We start from the raw sequence: 17219 nt of genomic DNA, 5'->3' as shown, positions 1-17219 counted from the left end.
AGATTGATTTTGTTTTGTGTAAAATCCTGTTCCAGAATTCCTTAGTCATTAAAATGACAAGAAAAGTGTCACTAATTTCCATGATACCAGCACATTTTATAGACTCATAATATAATTAAGGAAGTTTCTTAGTTTATAATAATCATAATTCATTTTTCTTTCTTTCCTTCTTTTTCTTTTTTATTCATTCATCCAATACTTAATAACTGACAGGCACTACAGACTTTTATTTTCACTTATTAGAAATAATGTCTTCTAAGTAAAAGCCATATCCTGATCTATATAATAGATTTTGTAAGTGACTGTCTTCTCACATAATCCAAAATGCAGCATTTTACAAGTTCCAGAAATAAATGTGTAAGACACACTGGCAATTCAAGAATATTGAAGTCAGTGGAGATCTTATAATTTTCTCAGTTTTCACACTTATCTCACTCTTTTGAATAGTTTTTAAATAGTAAAAGTAACTATCACAGGGTTATAGAAAACAAGAAAAAGAAAACAAAAATCATTCATCTTCTTTATACTTATACAACTATCATTTTAAGAATTTCCTTCTAGTCAATGAATTTTGACTGATCTTAACAGTATTTGTAATACACCAAAAGATGACAGCTGATCTCCCCAAATCTGCACTGCTGGAGGAAGGGGTTTTAAGGGGAGGAACGACAAACTGCTGAACCAGAAACTAGAGCTTAATTTTTTTTTTTGGCCACGCCCCGTGGCTTATGGGATCTTAGTTCCCTGACCAGGGATTGAACCCAGGCCCTCAGCAGTGAAAGTGCAGAGTCCTAACCACTGGACCACCAGGGAATTCCCACTAGAGCTTAATTTTTAAACTTCAAATTCCAATCAAGTTCTCAAAGTACTTATGATAAACATTTATTCTTCTAGAAGTTGACAACTATATAAAACTAATGTGTAACAAACATTTCAATTTCACCTTTTCATTCTGCTGAAGGACCACTGAGGCTATCCTATCAAGTAGCGAAGTACTGAGGTAGTTAGTTCTAGAAATAAAAGATGCAATCCCTGCAACATTTATGTAATTAATTTCATCCATCAAACGCTGTAAGGTAACAACAGTTTCTTCAAGAAGTGAATCAGCAAACCAGTCTCCTTTTAGAGATTTAACTTCTTCCCATAACAGATTCAAACTGCTGCATTTTCGTAGTCTCTGACGACCGTAGTGATCTAGTTTTTGAAGTAGTTTCAACTGTTTCCCAGGAGTATTATTCCGATACATGGGATCATACTGAATACATCTTAAAACAGATGTGGCAAAACTATTCAGGTCATTTAGGTCACACTGTGGTAAAACTGCTTCAATTTGAGATATCTTCGCTTCGTCTAAGCGAGGAGAAGGAAGCATCGAAAGAGCACAAACCAGGAGGGAAGTCTCACTAGGTATGACACTGACTTTCAAATAACTATAAAGAGGGAAAAATGAAAAGAACAAAATTAATACATCAGCAAAAAAAACAATACACATATAAGTATTAAAATATGAATATATAATTATTATTACAATTAATAGGTGTGATAGGCTTAAAATATAAGTTAATTTAAGAAGGGTTGGATAAATTCAAAGATGACAGCCTCTTAATGGATTACTAAGGGAAGCCTTAAGATGTTCTAAAGCACTGCCCCAATTTTTTATGCAAAAATAAAACCATAGACCCTGACAAACAAAACATCAGTGTCAGAACAATGTCTGCAGTGCTGCAGCTGGAGATGGAACTTGGACTGAATTTCTGATGTGACCTGTCAGGAGCTGGTATGACCTAGAACAGGCAAAGCGTGACCACTCAGTAATAGTGATTCCCTTCTTTCTTCTGCTACATAAGAAGCCCAGCTTTAAAAAAACAAAAACAGGATAACAGCGCATCCAATTGACGCCATCCTCCACTCCTCCTTTCCCAAACCCCTACGGTAAAAGCCCTACCACCAGGACAGCAGTTGTTAAAATACAAATTAAAAACGGGGAGCTTTTAAAGAATCTTTAGGGTTAGAAGTGTTGGAAGAGATAATCAAATATAAATTAAAACAAAATTGAGTTACTTTTAAAAATATTAAGTTAGCATATTAAAATAATGATAATGTTCAATGCTAGCAGGGGTGCATTGATACAGGCTTTCTCATTCACTAACAGTAAACTTAAAAAGTTGGTGCAAACTTTCTGGAAAGTAATTTAGTAGTAGCTTAAGAACTTTAAAAGTAATTATATCATTTGTCATGATCAATCTCTGTCTAGTAAACTAGCCTAAGAAAATAATCTAAAATGCAGGCAAAGATTTATGTTATGTTATTAATCGTATTTTTTATGTGGCTAAAATTTGAAAACAGTCTACATACCCAATGATGGGGAATAGTTAAGAGAATTATGGTACAAATCATATGATGGGTAATATCCAATCACTAAAAACATTTACAAATAGTTTTAAATGATGTAGGAAATGCTGTTAAGGTTAAGTGCGGGGGTTGGAGAAGGAAGAATACAAAGCTGCACGTTCATGACTCTCAACTATGGAAAAAGAAAGCATATAGATATAGATACAGATATAAAATGTAAGTATATACCACAAGGAAATAAACCAAACTGTTGACCGTAGATGAAAGGCCTTACAAATGATTTTTATTTTCTTCTTTATACTTTTCTCTGTTTTTAAAGTGATTTTTTTCCACATCAGATGGGTCACATGTTGACATCATAACAGGTTTGAGGGAGGCACATCTCACACAATAGTGTGAACGCCCAATCATCATGCTTATGAAGTACAAAGGATCTCAAAATGATTTTCATATAATATTTGGTCCATTGCCTGACACAAAGTAGGTACTCAATAAGTACTAAATGACTATTTTATTCTTATAACCACAAAAAGTTACTATACTATTTTATATAAAAAAAAGAAAGTCCCCAAGAGCTATATGTTTGCAGAATTGACCCAAGGGATAGGAACTCTCAGTATTTGCCAATCTTGTGATACTTGTCTGAAAATAAACCCCCTACAGACACAAACCTGCCAACCTCCATTCATGTTTTTCCTTATGGCGGTTCCTCAAATTCCAAAACTTACATATGCAATTGTGTTTACAATACTACCACAAATCCACCACCAAGGCTAAAATTAGAAAATAAAAAAATACCAAGTGTTGGTGAGGATATGGAGTAACAGGAATGCTCACATTTTGCTAGTGGTAATATAAACTGGCACAGTCACTTTAGAAAACTATTTTAGAGTTCCCTGGTGGACTAGTGGTTAGGATTGTGGGCTTTCAGTACTGTGGCCCGGGTTCAACCCCTAGTCGGAGAACTGTTAAAAAAAGAAAAGAAAAAAAAAATAGAAAACTGTTTAGCAGGATCTACTGAAGATGAACATATGTATAACCTACAAACCAACAATCATACTCCTTGGTAAATATCCACAGAAAGGCACACATATGTTCACTAAAAGATACATGTGAGAATACGTATCATAACAGGAATATTTACAATAGCCAAAAAGTGGAAATAAATATCTGTCAACATTAGAACAGACTAAAACAAAATTGTTACATTCTTACTAGAGTATACAGCAAAAATATTATGAGGTAAACCTCATAAATAAAATATTAAACAAAAGAAGCCAGGCACTGAACAGGCAAAACTAATCTCTGCAGTAAAAGCAGGGATAGTAGCTAACCTGGGGAAGGAGGGGGAAGGAGGAAGGAGTAGGGTAATGTGGAGGGGATATGTATATTTTATGTAGATTATATTTCAATATATTTTTTAAAAAAGAACATATTATTCCAGCACATGAACTCCCTGGGTTCCCCAAATGGTTTCAGGAGCTATTTATACAAACGCTTATGTAAACTATTTTAATCAGATTGTGTTCTTTCACACAATCTACACTGAAGAGGGGGAAGGGTTAAAATTTTAAATTACAGAGGTATGTAAGGGCTCTCGCTGCTCAGAATTACTAAACTTGGACTTCCCTGGTGGTGCAGTGGTTAAGAATCCTCCTGCCAATGCAGGAGACACGGGTTCAATCCCTGGTCCAGGAATATCCCACATGCCATGGAGCAACTAAGCCCGTGCACCACAACTACTGAGCCAGCGGTCTACAGCCCGTGAGCCACAACTACTGAAGCCCGCGTGCCTAGAGCCTGTGCTCTGCAACAAAAGAAGCCACGGCAATGAGAAACCCCCACTCACTGCAACCAGAGAAAGCCCGCGCGCATCAACGAAGTTCCAACTCAGTCAAAAATAAATAATTAAAAAAAAAAAAAAAAAAAAGAATTACTAAACTTCAACACTGTCATATTTGCTTCAAGTTTTTTAATAAAGTAGATAAAAACATTACAGGTAAAGTGAAATCACCTGTGATGCTCCCACTCCTATCTTATTTTTCTGTAAGCATACCTGTAGGCAAACAGTATTGTGTAATTTAATCTTTTAAAAAAGATCATGCTGACCAAATAAATAATGTTGCTGGGCCAGTTTATGATATCTAATTTAGAACATAAAATTCTTAATAGAGGCTTTGTGAAAGTTCATGTTAAATATGGAAAGGGTGAAGACACAATAATCCTGTACTTAATCATCTTGATAAGAAGAAAGTTATTTCTTTAAGAAAACAGTGAATCTTCTTATCTAATCTCCATATCTAACATGCAAAATTCTCATCTGATAAAGTGCTACCTCTTAGTCTTCAGTTCGAATCTCAACCATAGGGCTTCCCTGGTGGCGCAGTGGTTGAGAGTCCGCCTGCCGATGCAGGGGACACGGGTTCATGCCCCGGTCTGGGAAGATCCCACATGCCGCGGAGCGGCTGGGCCTGTGAGCCATTCCGCGGCTGGGCCTGTGAGCCATGGCCACTAAGCCTGCGCGTTCGGAGCCTGTGCTCTGCAACGGGAGAGGCCACAACAGTGAGAGGCCCGTGTACCGCAAAAAAAAAAAAAAAAACCAAATCTTAACCATAATGGATATCACCTTATTATAGTAAAAATCATTTTCAATTATATGTCACTCTTTCGATTACAGCATAGAGTCCCATGCCTGGTCTTTCAAAAATCACAGTAAGAAAGCAAACTAGTATGGAAAAATGGAGGGGAAAAAGGTTAATCCGCTTTTAATTTCATTCATTATTCTGATCCTTAAAATAAAAATTTTTAATGGAAAACTCCATTTTAGCATAATGCAAAGTCAATGGAAAACTGAATAACTTCTTAGTTGAAATATGAATGCTATATCCATAGAAATGCAGAAATTTTAAAATTATAAAGGGAAAAATCTTTATGAAAACACTTTTTCACTAACATTACCCCCACATATTTTACTTCTAAAATTTCGAATTTAAAAACTTAATATGCCTTAAAACAGGCAACTAAGCAGACTAAAGGCCCCCAAATGTGAGCACTCCCAAATGGAGTTTTGCCTTCTTCAGCAGCTCCAATCTTTTCATGGTTATTCCATCCCAGCAGGAAAGGAGAATGGCTTGGCTTTGTGTATTCACGTCCTAGGGAACTCATCACCCCACTGACCTCATTTCCATTTCAAAATATATCACGCACAAGCACTGGCAAAATGGGCATGGCGGGGAGACGAGTGTCTTTAACATTTTTAATAACCTACCCATTTCTGCTTTCAAAACTTCGAACAACTCTGGGCTTCCCTCGTGGCGCAGTGGTTGAGAGTCCGCCTGCCGATGCAGGGGACACAGGTTCGTGCCCCGGTCCAGAAAGATCTCACATGTCACGGAGCGGCTGGGCCCGTGAGCCATGGCCGCTGAGCCTGCGCGTCCGGAGCCTGTGCTCCGCAACGGGAGAGGCCACAACGGTGAGAGGCCCGCATACCGCAAAAACAAAAAAAAAACAAAAAAAAAAACTTCCAACAACTCTATACATAAAGAAAACAAACAGTGAAATAAAGAAATAAAAAAAACAATAGTGAAAGACTTAAACACATCTATTTTAATCTTACCTAAGCAGCAATTCTCTGAGTTTCACCAAAAGCTCTTTACTTTGAAAATGTAGAAAAATCAGTGCTTGAGTTATCCTCAATAACTCTACTGGTTTATAGTTATCCAAATGTTTATACAGAATTGAAGCAATTCTAAAAAGAATGATAAAACATGTATTATAACCAGTTCATTCATGTACTTTTATTAAACTTTTACTGAGGAGCTGTTTCATGCCAGACATGCTCTGTGCTAGAGAAACAGCAATGAATGACACAAGGTTTTCTGTTCTTGAAGAACTGTCTCAAGATGATAGAAATGTAAAACTGATTTAATTTTCTTCCTTAAATCCACTGGTCCTCTAACAGAGATGCTTAAAAGCAATGGGAAATGCGAAGAGACAATAAGTTGGAAGAATTAGGGCAGAAGGAATATCTTTTAAAGGAATATATAATATTATGATAATGAAAAGATAAATATACACAAACTGAACCATGTATTTTTGTCTCTTCTTAAATGTCAAGTTAACAAAAAAGGCAATATATGGCAGTATGATTTCAAGGTAACAACGGTAGTGTGAAACAATTCAAGTTCATATAGATGTTAACTGTTCTGCAAAAACCGTCCTTTTAAAGGACAGTCCTTCTGCTCTATGCTCTCCACTTTCCTAGATTATATCCTCTGCTTGAGAATAACAACAGCAGCAAATGAAATGAAATATGCTATAAACTATTTAAAAATCTCTATTTTGAAAAATAAATTTAGAAAATAAACAATGACTTAAATGTTAATTCCGTAGTTCTTCAAAACCAAGATTACAGGAAAAAAACATAAGTTTTTTTCTCAAAAAAAAATACCAACTTATGAATGTCAACTAAACTTAACACCATGAATTTCAGAAAAGATTACTTTTTAATCAGACGTGAATTTCTGCTTTCCATCTCTTCCATTGCTCCCATCACTGCCAGGGCTTGCTGGCCAGTCAACTCCTCTGACATCAACAATATGGTTGATTTAAGTCTAGAAGCAAAGAAAAATATTTTTATGTTGAAAAACTGATGATTAGCTTATAAATTTTTTTAAAAAATAAGTTCTTAGGTAAGAAATAGAAAATAATAGAAACAAAAACTGAATTCAATATATAATTCTAATTTTCTCCCCACATAACTGGGGATAATACAAAATACTATTAAATAAAGAAAAATACATTGTTTTCTTCAAAGTAATTAAGGCCTCAGTATCATCCTAAACTATCTCTTAAAAAATATAGATAAAATGTTTTTAAATTAATTGGTTAATTAATAATTCTAACATTGTAAACCTTAGCTAGAGAGCTAAGGAACTTTAGCTAGAGAGCTAAGGAACTAACAATTGATATTCCAACTCTACCCCAATTTTTTAAAACTGAATAAGATCTGACCAGGAAGTCAATATACCTGCATATTAACAGAAATCTTATATACTAACTACTTACTGTAACATTATAAACTGAAAATTTACAAAGATGGTCCATTTTGAAACCATCCAAAGTAATCCAGTAATAAAAGTATATAAGTGTGTCTTTTAGAATAATTTAGAAGGCAAGCCTAAAAATGAAGTCTAAAGAAAGCAAGATAAATTAAATTTCTATTCATCCTACATAGTTCCACACCATCCTTTTCACCAACCTTATCAAACATTTCAAACCCAGCTTCTCCCCATAGCTTTTCCCAACCATTTTAGTCCACGTTTTTCTCTCACTTTTCTGTCTGCCCACAGCAGTTACTATCTATATCACTAATTTTAGTAGTTACTCATAAACTATGTTGAAGTGTCATGCTATTTACATATTTCAATTATGTATTTCTGCACTCTCAAGTGATATAAAAATTCCTTGAAGGCAGGGACTCAATTAAATTCAACTTTTGTACTGCCTTGGCATAAAAGATTTTAACAGTGCATGGTGACAAAAAAAGAGAAAGATTCCAATAAAAGTTTTTTAATAATCATCTTGTTTCCATGTTGATAGTCTCTTAAAATGTACCCTTAAATTTCTTCATATAATTCAAAGAACTCTTAAAAATAAAACTCTCCATGAAGTCTTTGCTAACAGAAATGAGGCAGATACCTCTATTATGTAACTCCTGGAACCCCTGCTCAACTGAATCTACGAATCACACTTATTTGTTTGCTCATATCTAGTAATCATGTATTAATTTAATATTTGCTCATCTTTATAGCCCAAATATTTCTATCTACATCAAATCTGACAAAACAGACATAGAGAATGGACTTGAGGACACGGGGAGAGGGAAGGGTAAACTGGGACGAAGTGAGAGAGTGGCATGGACATGTATACACTACCAAATGTAAAATAGCTAGCTAGTGGGAAGCAGCCGCATAGCACAGGGAGATCGGTGCTTTGTGTCCACCTAGAGGGGTGGGATAGGGAGGGGGGGGAGAGAGACACAAGAGGGAGGAGATATGGGGATATATGTATATGCATAGCTGATTCACTTTGTTATACAGCAGAAACTAACACACCATTGTAAAGCAATTATACTCCAATAAAGATGTTAAAAAAAAAAATCTGGCAAAACTGGAAATTCTTAAAAGATAGGAATCAGACCAAAATCACTCAAACCTGACACTGGGAACATATACCAATGTGCATAATAAATGCTTTTGATGATGAATTTGAAGACACCAAAGCATAAAATGGTCCATCGTTAGGACTACTATAATTCTGAATATTCCACACTCTGTACTGGGGATGGGGGAGTCTTATCTCTCTGTGCAAAGCCAGTCACCTGGCCTAAGAAGGGAGAATAGCACTTAAACGATGTTCTCCCACATCCATTGCTGTATTGGCCACCAGGGGATTATTGGTCCCCATTCAAAGCAGTAGGAGACTAAGAGTTTGAGATGTAAATTAGAAAAATCAGAGAAAGAATCAAGGAGCAGAGCACAAGAGATAATTCTCCCTTCTACGGTTGAGTGGAGTGACTTTTCTGACTTCCAGAACTGCAAGATCTAAGCTTGAAGGCTCTATATATTCTCAACAAGAAAAGTAAAGTATTTTTAGCTGAACTTACTGTTTCTCTTCTTCAGGTCCTGCCACAGGTCCCAATGTTACAAACAATTTTACAAAGCTAGCTGGGTGGTCAAACAGAGGAATCATTTCTGTTAGCCTCTTCTTAGTCATTAAAATAAATTCAAAACTATGAAACTGTAGAGAGTGGTATAGACTAAGTATTTTACTTATGGAGTCCAAATCAAGATGGTTCACATTGCTCAAAAACACTTTATTGCACCTTTCCAATAGTGGGTAATAATTATATTTAATATTTCGAAGAAACTGTACTATTCTTCTTGCAGTGTTGACCTGGGAAGAATCTATGGTGTCAAAAAGTTGCTCTGCTTTGTTCACTAGTTGCTCTTGAAAACGCTGTGATATTAAAGAAGATATGCTGACCATTAAAACAGACAAGCACCTGAAAAAGGAAGAAGATGCAAAGATTTTTACATTATCTAAGAAAAATGAGCAATTCTAAGACTAAATGCTTAGAAACGGAAAGGAACTGATAAAAATATTATAGGTTTTATACAACAAAATTTTTCTTTTAAATACTAATGGGACTTGAACTCTGATCTCCCACTAATCAAACCCCTTTAGGCAAAAAAGAATTGAAATAATTTTTTTTTAGTGTGTATAATATCTCGTTCTATAGATAAATGCTTTGAAGGAAAATATTTTAGTGAAATTTACTCAGAAATCACTCTGGGCCAACAGCCCATTGAATGCAACATGGAAAGTCTCATTCTATATTTTTGGAAGTAGACTTCGCTTTGTTACTCCTTTCTCTGTGTATCTGTAATTTACCAGTAAAAATCTTGGCAAAATATTTCTCACTAATGATTTCATATTTTTTAATGTTTCAGGCTACATTAATATTAATATATAACAGTAGGACAATATTGAACGTGAATATTTCTTCACTCAATAAACACTCTTAAGAAACATAAATCAATCTTCTAGGCACTGTGGAAGACACCAAAATTACAAAGGTGAGGTCTCTGCTTTCAAAAGACAGTTCTTACATGATACAAAAATCAAGAAACTCTAAATATAAGAATATACCTAATAATGAATAAAGAATGCAAAATGTAAGATATATAACAAACGTGGGGATAATAATTATAAAACAATCTACAAAAAAGACACGAATATCTCAACCATTAGGATAGGGGGCCTGTTTGCATTTTTTTGTTTCAAAATTTCTTCAATCCTTTCAATAAAACAAATTATGTTTTAAAAACCCAGTTATACAATACTTTGGCTTCTCTAATCAGAATGTTTAATGTTAGTACCAATTAACATTAATTAGTAAACCAGCATTGCTATTTAGTTTAATCATGAACCCTTTGAATACGATTTTTTTTAATTGTATATATATTTGTAATTGCAGTTTGGAGTGGGGAAATGTCCAAAGATTTCATTAGATTCTCAAATGGGTCTATAATAATTTTTTAAAGTTAAAAAAATTTACTTTACAGTGATTTTTATTGTCTCTGCTTTTATAAGCTACTTTCATGTATGTGTGAAAATATATATAATATAAAATTTACCATTTTAAACATTTTTAAGTGTACAGTTCAGTTGTATTAAGTACATTCACACTGTTGTACAACCAACACCACCATCCGTCTGCAAGACTTTTTCATCTTCTCAAACTAAAACTACCGATTAAACAGTAATTCCCCATTCTCCCCTCCCCCAGCCCCTGGCAACAACCATTCTACTTTGTTCCTATGAATTTGACTACTCTAGGTACCTCATATAAAGTGAAATCATACAATACTTGTACTTTTGTGTATAGCTTATTTCACTTAGCATAATGTCTTCAGGGTTCATCCATGTTGTAACATATATCAGAATTTCCCGCCTTTTTAAGGCTGAATGATATTCCATTGTGGGTATATACCAAATTTTGATTGCCCAATCATTTGTTGATGGACATTAAGGTTGTTTCCACCCTTTGGCTATTATGACTAATGCTGCTATGAACACTGGTGTATGCTATAGACTGAACTATGGTTCCCCCCCACTCCAAATCTATATGTTAAAGCCCTAGCTGGCAATATGACTATATTTAGAGGTAGGGCCTTTCAGGAGGTAATTAAGGTTAAATGAGGTTGTAAGGATGGTAGGCAAACATGTTAGCTTGCAAGTAAGGAAAAAATCACAAATCTTGACAACATTGTGTTATACTTTACATATTTCATCTCTAATTCCCACAGCAACATTGCACAGTAGATACTACTATACCTGTTGTATAGATGAGGACAGTGAACTTCCAAGAGATTATAAAGTCACATAGTTAGGAACTAGCAAGTCTAAGTGTGTGTGCATTCAAAGCCCAGAATCTTTCCACCATAACACAAAGCCCCTACATAGATTTACCTTAAGTCCTGTATCGTTTCCAAGTTCCTATTTACAATATCAGCTATTTTTCCCATTAATGGACTAAAACATAAATGTTGATCTGCCAGGCAAGAGGAAAATTTTGACAGCATATTAATATCAAACCTATTAAAGTAAATATACAAAGGGGATCGTTACTATTTATTTTCACTTAAAACATAATACACAGTTATAAAATAAAAAGCAATAAAAAATACTAATATATTACTACTATAAAATGAATTTTTCTAAAATGTTGATTCTTTATTATTATAAAAGTAACCCAGGCTAAGAGTTAAAAAGCCAAATTCTACTTGAAGATTTTAAAAAGGGAAAAAACCACTTGAAATTGTTTGAATTAATTTTAATTCAAATTAATTTTAATTCATATTAATTTTTTGAGGACAGAACAATTTCAACTCAAGGTTGTATATTAACAAATAAAACCACCTCTACTACAATCATGCTTGAAAAACTTCAGAATTTTCCTATAGGAAAAATGACTCGATTCCTTCAACAAGTAAATGGCAAGACAAATGAGCAGGAAGGAGAATTGTTACAGATTTTTAAAGACTTTGAATTCACTAAAAGACAAGCATAAGGAACTGCACAGCAGCATAATATGTAACAGCAAAAAACTAAATGCTAAATAGCAACAATCTCAATGTCCATCAAGAGTACAGTGAATAAATTGCACATATTCCTAGAATACTATACAGCAATAAAAAAAATAACAAATAGCACAATATCATGGAAGAATCTTTAAAATATATTGAGTGAAATACACTAGGTATAAGAGTTCTTACTATATGATTTCTTGCTTTTTTTTCTTTTTGTTTTTTGGCCACGCTGCATGGCTTGCAGGATCTTAGTCCCCCAACCAGGGATTGAACCTAGGCCACAACAGTTGAGAGTGCCGAGTCCTACCCACTGGACCACCAGGGAATTCCCAGGATTTCATTTTTATAAAAGCAAAACTAATTTATGGTAGTAGAAGCCAAGAGAGTGGTCACTCTTAGGGAGGGAAGGTAGGGAGTGATTGGAAGAGAGCATGAAAGAAACTTCTGGGAAACTAGTGATATTCTTTGTCTTGATCTTGGTGCTATTACACAGAAGTATAAGTATATTTTCAGTATGTGAAAATTCATCAAGATGCATACTTATGATTGGTATAATTTTAAATGATATCCTTTAATAAAATGAGTACTTACAAAAAAAGGCAGAGGGCTTCCCTGGTGGCGCAGTGGTTGGGAGTCCGCCTGCTGATGCAGGGGACGCAGGTTCGTTCCCGGTCCGGGAGGATCCCACATGCCGCGGAGCGGCTGGGCCCGTGAGCCATGGCCGCTGAGCCTGCGCGTCCGGAGCCTGTGCTCCGCAGCGGGAGGACACGGCAGTGAGAGGCCCCCGTACCGCAAAAAAAAAAAGGGCAGAGAAAAACTTCACTAAATGTAATCAGTAAACCTTGTTTGGATACTTATTTAAACAAACTGCCTTATAAAAAGACCTTTTTTAGAGCAATCAAGGAAATTTGAACTCAGTTATTAGGGAATTTAAGGAATAATTATTCATTTTCGTAGGTATAAAAAATGGCATGGTGATTATATATATATTTTTAAAGAGTGCTTTTTGTCTATCAGAAATATATACTAAGGTATTTACTGATGAAATGATACCACAATTTAAACTATACTGAAGGGTAGGGAGGGAACTGGAGGTGATCTAGACAAAACAAGACTGCTATATATTGGTAATCGTTGACACTGGATGATGCGTACAGAGGAGTTCATTATACTAATTTCTCTACTTCAGTAAATGTTTAAAATCTTCCATAATAAAGAGGGTTTTTAATTTGAATTTCAAATGTATGCTAATTATTCTTGCTATGATCCGCCATATAGTGTTAATTCATAATAATCTATCCTATTTGAATCATTACAAATTATATTTATATAACAAATTCATAGATATTATAGCAAAATCATTTAATTAAGTTACCGCAGTAACAAAAATTTAACATCATAGGCCACCACTATAAAAAAATCAGAAATTAACATTTATTCTATGATTCTATTAGAAATTCTACACATGGAATACAAATTAGGGTTTAAAAAATTTTATTACTTAGTATTATAAAAAAATAAAAGTATTGCTACAAATTAAAAAAACACCATATAGAACAAAGTCATTATCACCTGAGCTATTGTGAAATTAAGAAAAATTAAAAAGAAATGTCTGATTCACTGGGAAGTATAATTGCATATCTGTAATTTAATTGTTTAAGTAGTAGATAGTAAAACCAAAATGAAAAAAGCACCTATTCTACAACTGATTTGTTCAAGATGAGTAATACACATACCATTTAATGCTGCTTTGAAGAAAACTTTTGAGCTATTATCAACAATGACCAAATTTAACCCCCAAAGACCTAGTAGAGTCGGCCCTCCGTATCCAAGGGTTCCAAATCCATGGATTCAAGCAACAGCGAATCGAAAATATTCAGTTAAAAAACAAATTCCAGAAAGCTCCAAAGAGCACAACTTGAATGTGCCACATGCTGAGCAACTATTTACATAGCATTTCCATTGTACTAGGTATTATAATTAATCAAGAGATGATTTAAAGTAGATGGGAGGATGTCTGTAGGTTTTATGCCAATATTACATCATTTTATATAAGGGACTTGAGCATCCATGGATTTTGGTATCTGAGGGGATGCTAGAACCAATTGTCCTTGGATACTGCGGGAAGACTAGTTTGAATTGCTCATGAAAGCACTAAGATTATTCTCCTTACCCTCAACAAAAAGATAGTTACAGGTAGAGAGAATGCAAACATGGAGAGAGAAAACAGACAGGTTTAGATAATAAGATTAACTAAAACCACCATTCAGTAAATGAATGTGGAATTTCTAAGCCCAGAGATCTGGTGGGTACCTTGTTTAATTTAATCCAGCTCACACAACAAAGGCCTACAGAGCTTTATATGACTACAATTGTAAGAATTTACCATTGTTTATGCTTTAAACATATGCTGCTACAAAGGAGGAGCTGTAAAGTTTACGCTGCTCCTCTCATCTAAACACAAATAAACAGTTATAGTTTCTTATCTTAGTCAATCCTTTCTCTTCTGCCCTAGGTTACTATTTGGTTTAGAGGGAGCATTGTTCTGTGGTTTTCCTCCTGTCTCTTTCCCACCTTGATTTTCCCTTTCCTCACTAACATTTGCTTTATTCTACTAATGATGGACCTTGGCTATCCAGAACCCCTAGGTTTAAATATTCCAAGTTTTCATAAATAGCCAAAATGAGCTCTGCTACTATCTCAGCTGTTTTATAAACGGAGAGCTTCTCATATATTCTTATAAAACATAAATAGTATAGTATAGGATACCACAGGCTTCTCTGTACTCATAATACTCAACAAATTTCACATTTTTCTAGATAATTATTTTTTATTTCTTTTTTTGGTTTCTTTTTTCTTTGTTTCTCTTTTTATTTTTTTACAAACCCTTGTGTTGAGGGCTGACTTTCAATAGATCACAGCAGGGAGCTGCTCTGCTACTATGAAACCCCCCACCCAGAAGTAGGTCGTCTACCAATGGTTTAGCACCAGGTTCCCCATGAACGTGGGGTGTGGGACGGGGGAGGGGGCGGCTGTATTTCTGGTCATGCCCCGTTCTAGATGATTATTGATTATGGCAATATGCTAAAGATATAGTTGTGTATAAAGTAGGAAATAGATCTGAATTGATACTATTCACAGTAGTGGACCTGAAAGCTTCTAAGACACTGTTAGCTTCTAAGACTCTGCTCACTGCCTCTTCATAAAGATGGAGTGATAGACAAGTACCTATAGATGCTGCTAAACAGTTATATAGCTTTCCTTTCTCCTGAACTGGTATCTTCTTTCTCCTTTTATGACTCCTGAACATCTAGGGTTTTTACTGACAGCCTATCACTCAGAATGTTTTTCTTTCTGAAGCAGAACTCTTTCAGAAAAGAAAATTCAGAAAGCCTAGTCCAAGAATAGCAGTGACTCTATTTATATTTTGATTAATTATATATGTTTAAAGCACACTACATTCCACACCCTTAAATAGGGAATATTTGAAATACTTTTCTTTCTCTCTTAAGGAAAAAAACACATTCCCCATTCTTTTCCTACAAGATTTCACCATGCTAAATAAACACACTTTACAAGATCAAAAACCCCTCGAAGTAAACTGAATTTAAATACATTTTTTTCAATGAAGCTTGATAGTTAGGCAGCAGCTCCTCATTCTTTCCCTATAAGATTTCACTGTGCTAACCCTGAAAAGGACAACCCTGATCTTAGTTGAAAAACCCAGAGTACTTGCCTTTCCAGTCTTCTCCATGCTTCTGTAACTAGTGCTTCAACTAGCGGGTCATGGGCCTCAAAACCAAACCTCAATAAAATCAAGAGAAAATAATTTTCTATACAGAAACATTTTTAAATTATTAAAAACATACATGCAGTAAGGATTATAATGCAAAAGTAAACCACAAGTTATTATATTCTTACACAATCAGTCCTTATTTCTGGTCTCGTTTCATTTCAGTATTCTGATTTCTTGGTACAATCTAATAAGCCCCTATACTTTATCCCATGCCCTTCTCATCCTTTTATCTGTACATTTCAATGACCTCCACTGAACAATAAAAATGTTCAATGATATATTTTAAGTTAAAAGTACACCTAACACGTACTACTTTGCTCTGACCGCAAAAAATATTTCTATAGGAGAAAGTTTGTAAAATAAAGAAAAACTTTAAGTGGGTAATAAAAATCATTTATAACTCTGCTACTCATAAATATCCACCATCAGTAACTTGGAGCATTTCTTTCCAGTTATTTTTCTACATACTTAAAGACATATACATATTTCTTTTACATTTTTATATCCTGCCTTTTTCAGTAAGTTAACATTATATTGTGGACATTTACCCATATCATTACATATTCTTCAAAACATAATTTTTAGTGGTTGTGTACTATTAATTATGTGAATAAATTATCATTTAAACATTCACCAACCTACTAGGATCTTAGTTTTTCAATATTATAAACAATGTTGGGATGAATAACCATGTACAAGAATCTTTTTTTTTTAAATTTACTTATGTATTTATTTATTTTTGGCTGCTTTGGGTCTTCATTGCTACACGCAGGCTTTCTCTAGTTGTGGAGAGCGGGGGCTACTCTTTGTTGCGGTGTGCGGGCTTCTCATTGCGGTGGCTTCTCTTGTTGCGAAGCACAGGCTCTAGGCATGTGGGCTTCAGTTGTTGTGGCTCACCAGCTCTAGAGCACAGGATCAGTAGTTGTGGCGCAAGGGCTTAGTTGCTCCGCGGCATGTGGGATCTTCCCAGACCAGGGATGGAACCTGTGTTCCCTGCATTGGCAGGCGGATTCTTATCCACTGCGCCACCAGGGAAGCCCAAGAATCTTTACATGTATCTCAGATTACTTTCTTAGGATAAATCTTAGAAGCAAAATTACCGGGTCCGAGGACATTTTTATAGTTCTGGATACATATTATACCACCAGAAGCATATGGCAGTTCCTTCACTAACAATGCAAAGCATATACCTTCACTAACAATGGATATTTTCTATATATAATTAAGCAATATATATGTTGTACATATAAAAATCTCTTTTTAACTGATTTCAACATCTTTATAATGTTAAGGCTAGGTTATTTTGTCTCCTAAAAGTCAAAGACTTTCAGGTTGAGTCATGAAACAAAATCAAACTACATGCTATTTTAAAAACTTGAAAACAAAATTATATTTTACTCTTAAAATCCTTTCCT

At 34.7% G+C, this 17219-nt stretch overlaps 1 protein-coding gene and 1 non-coding gene across 6 annotated transcripts in view; both read right to left on the bottom strand.

Annotated features, from left to right (window-relative positions):
- Positions 1 to 17219, bottom strand: part of FASTKD1 (FASTK mitochondrial RNA regulator 1) — a 47094-nt gene that overhangs the window by 15933 nt on the left and 13942 nt on the right. For 3 of the 5 annotated variants that reach the window (XM_030760494.2, XM_089916697.1, XM_022569976.3), the window contains 6 exons: positions 15745 to 15813; positions 11389 to 11514; positions 9020 to 9418; positions 6855 to 6965; positions 5969 to 6100; positions 944 to 1430 (listed from right to left, as the gene is read on the bottom strand). In XM_030760494.2, the coding sequence (XP_030616354.2) occupies positions 944 to 1430; positions 5969 to 6100; positions 6855 to 6965; positions 9020 to 9418; positions 11389 to 11514; positions 15745 to 15813 (1324 nt within the window). Of the gene's footprint in view, positions 1 to 943; positions 1431 to 5968; positions 6101 to 6854; positions 6966 to 9019; positions 9419 to 11388; positions 11515 to 12599; positions 15814 to 17219 lie in introns of all 5 variants that reach the window. The other 2 variants (XM_022569981.2, XM_022569979.2) reach the window with 2 other exon arrangements.
- On the bottom strand, positions 2685 to 2786 carry LOC115802161 (small nucleolar RNA U13). Its single transcript, XR_004022561.1, has one exon. It is a non-coding gene; the product is annotated as a small nucleolar RNA U13 (small nucleolar RNA).

This window comes from Delphinapterus leucas, chromosome 8, assembly GCF_059928025.1.
Source record: "Delphinapterus leucas isolate spDelLeu-1000000601 "Yukka" chromosome 8, BTC_Dleu_Yukka2, whole genome shotgun sequence".
NCBI lineage: Eukaryota > Metazoa > Chordata > Mammalia > Artiodactyla > Monodontidae > Delphinapterus > Delphinapterus leucas.
This window is presented reverse-complemented; position numbering and strand designations above follow the sequence as displayed.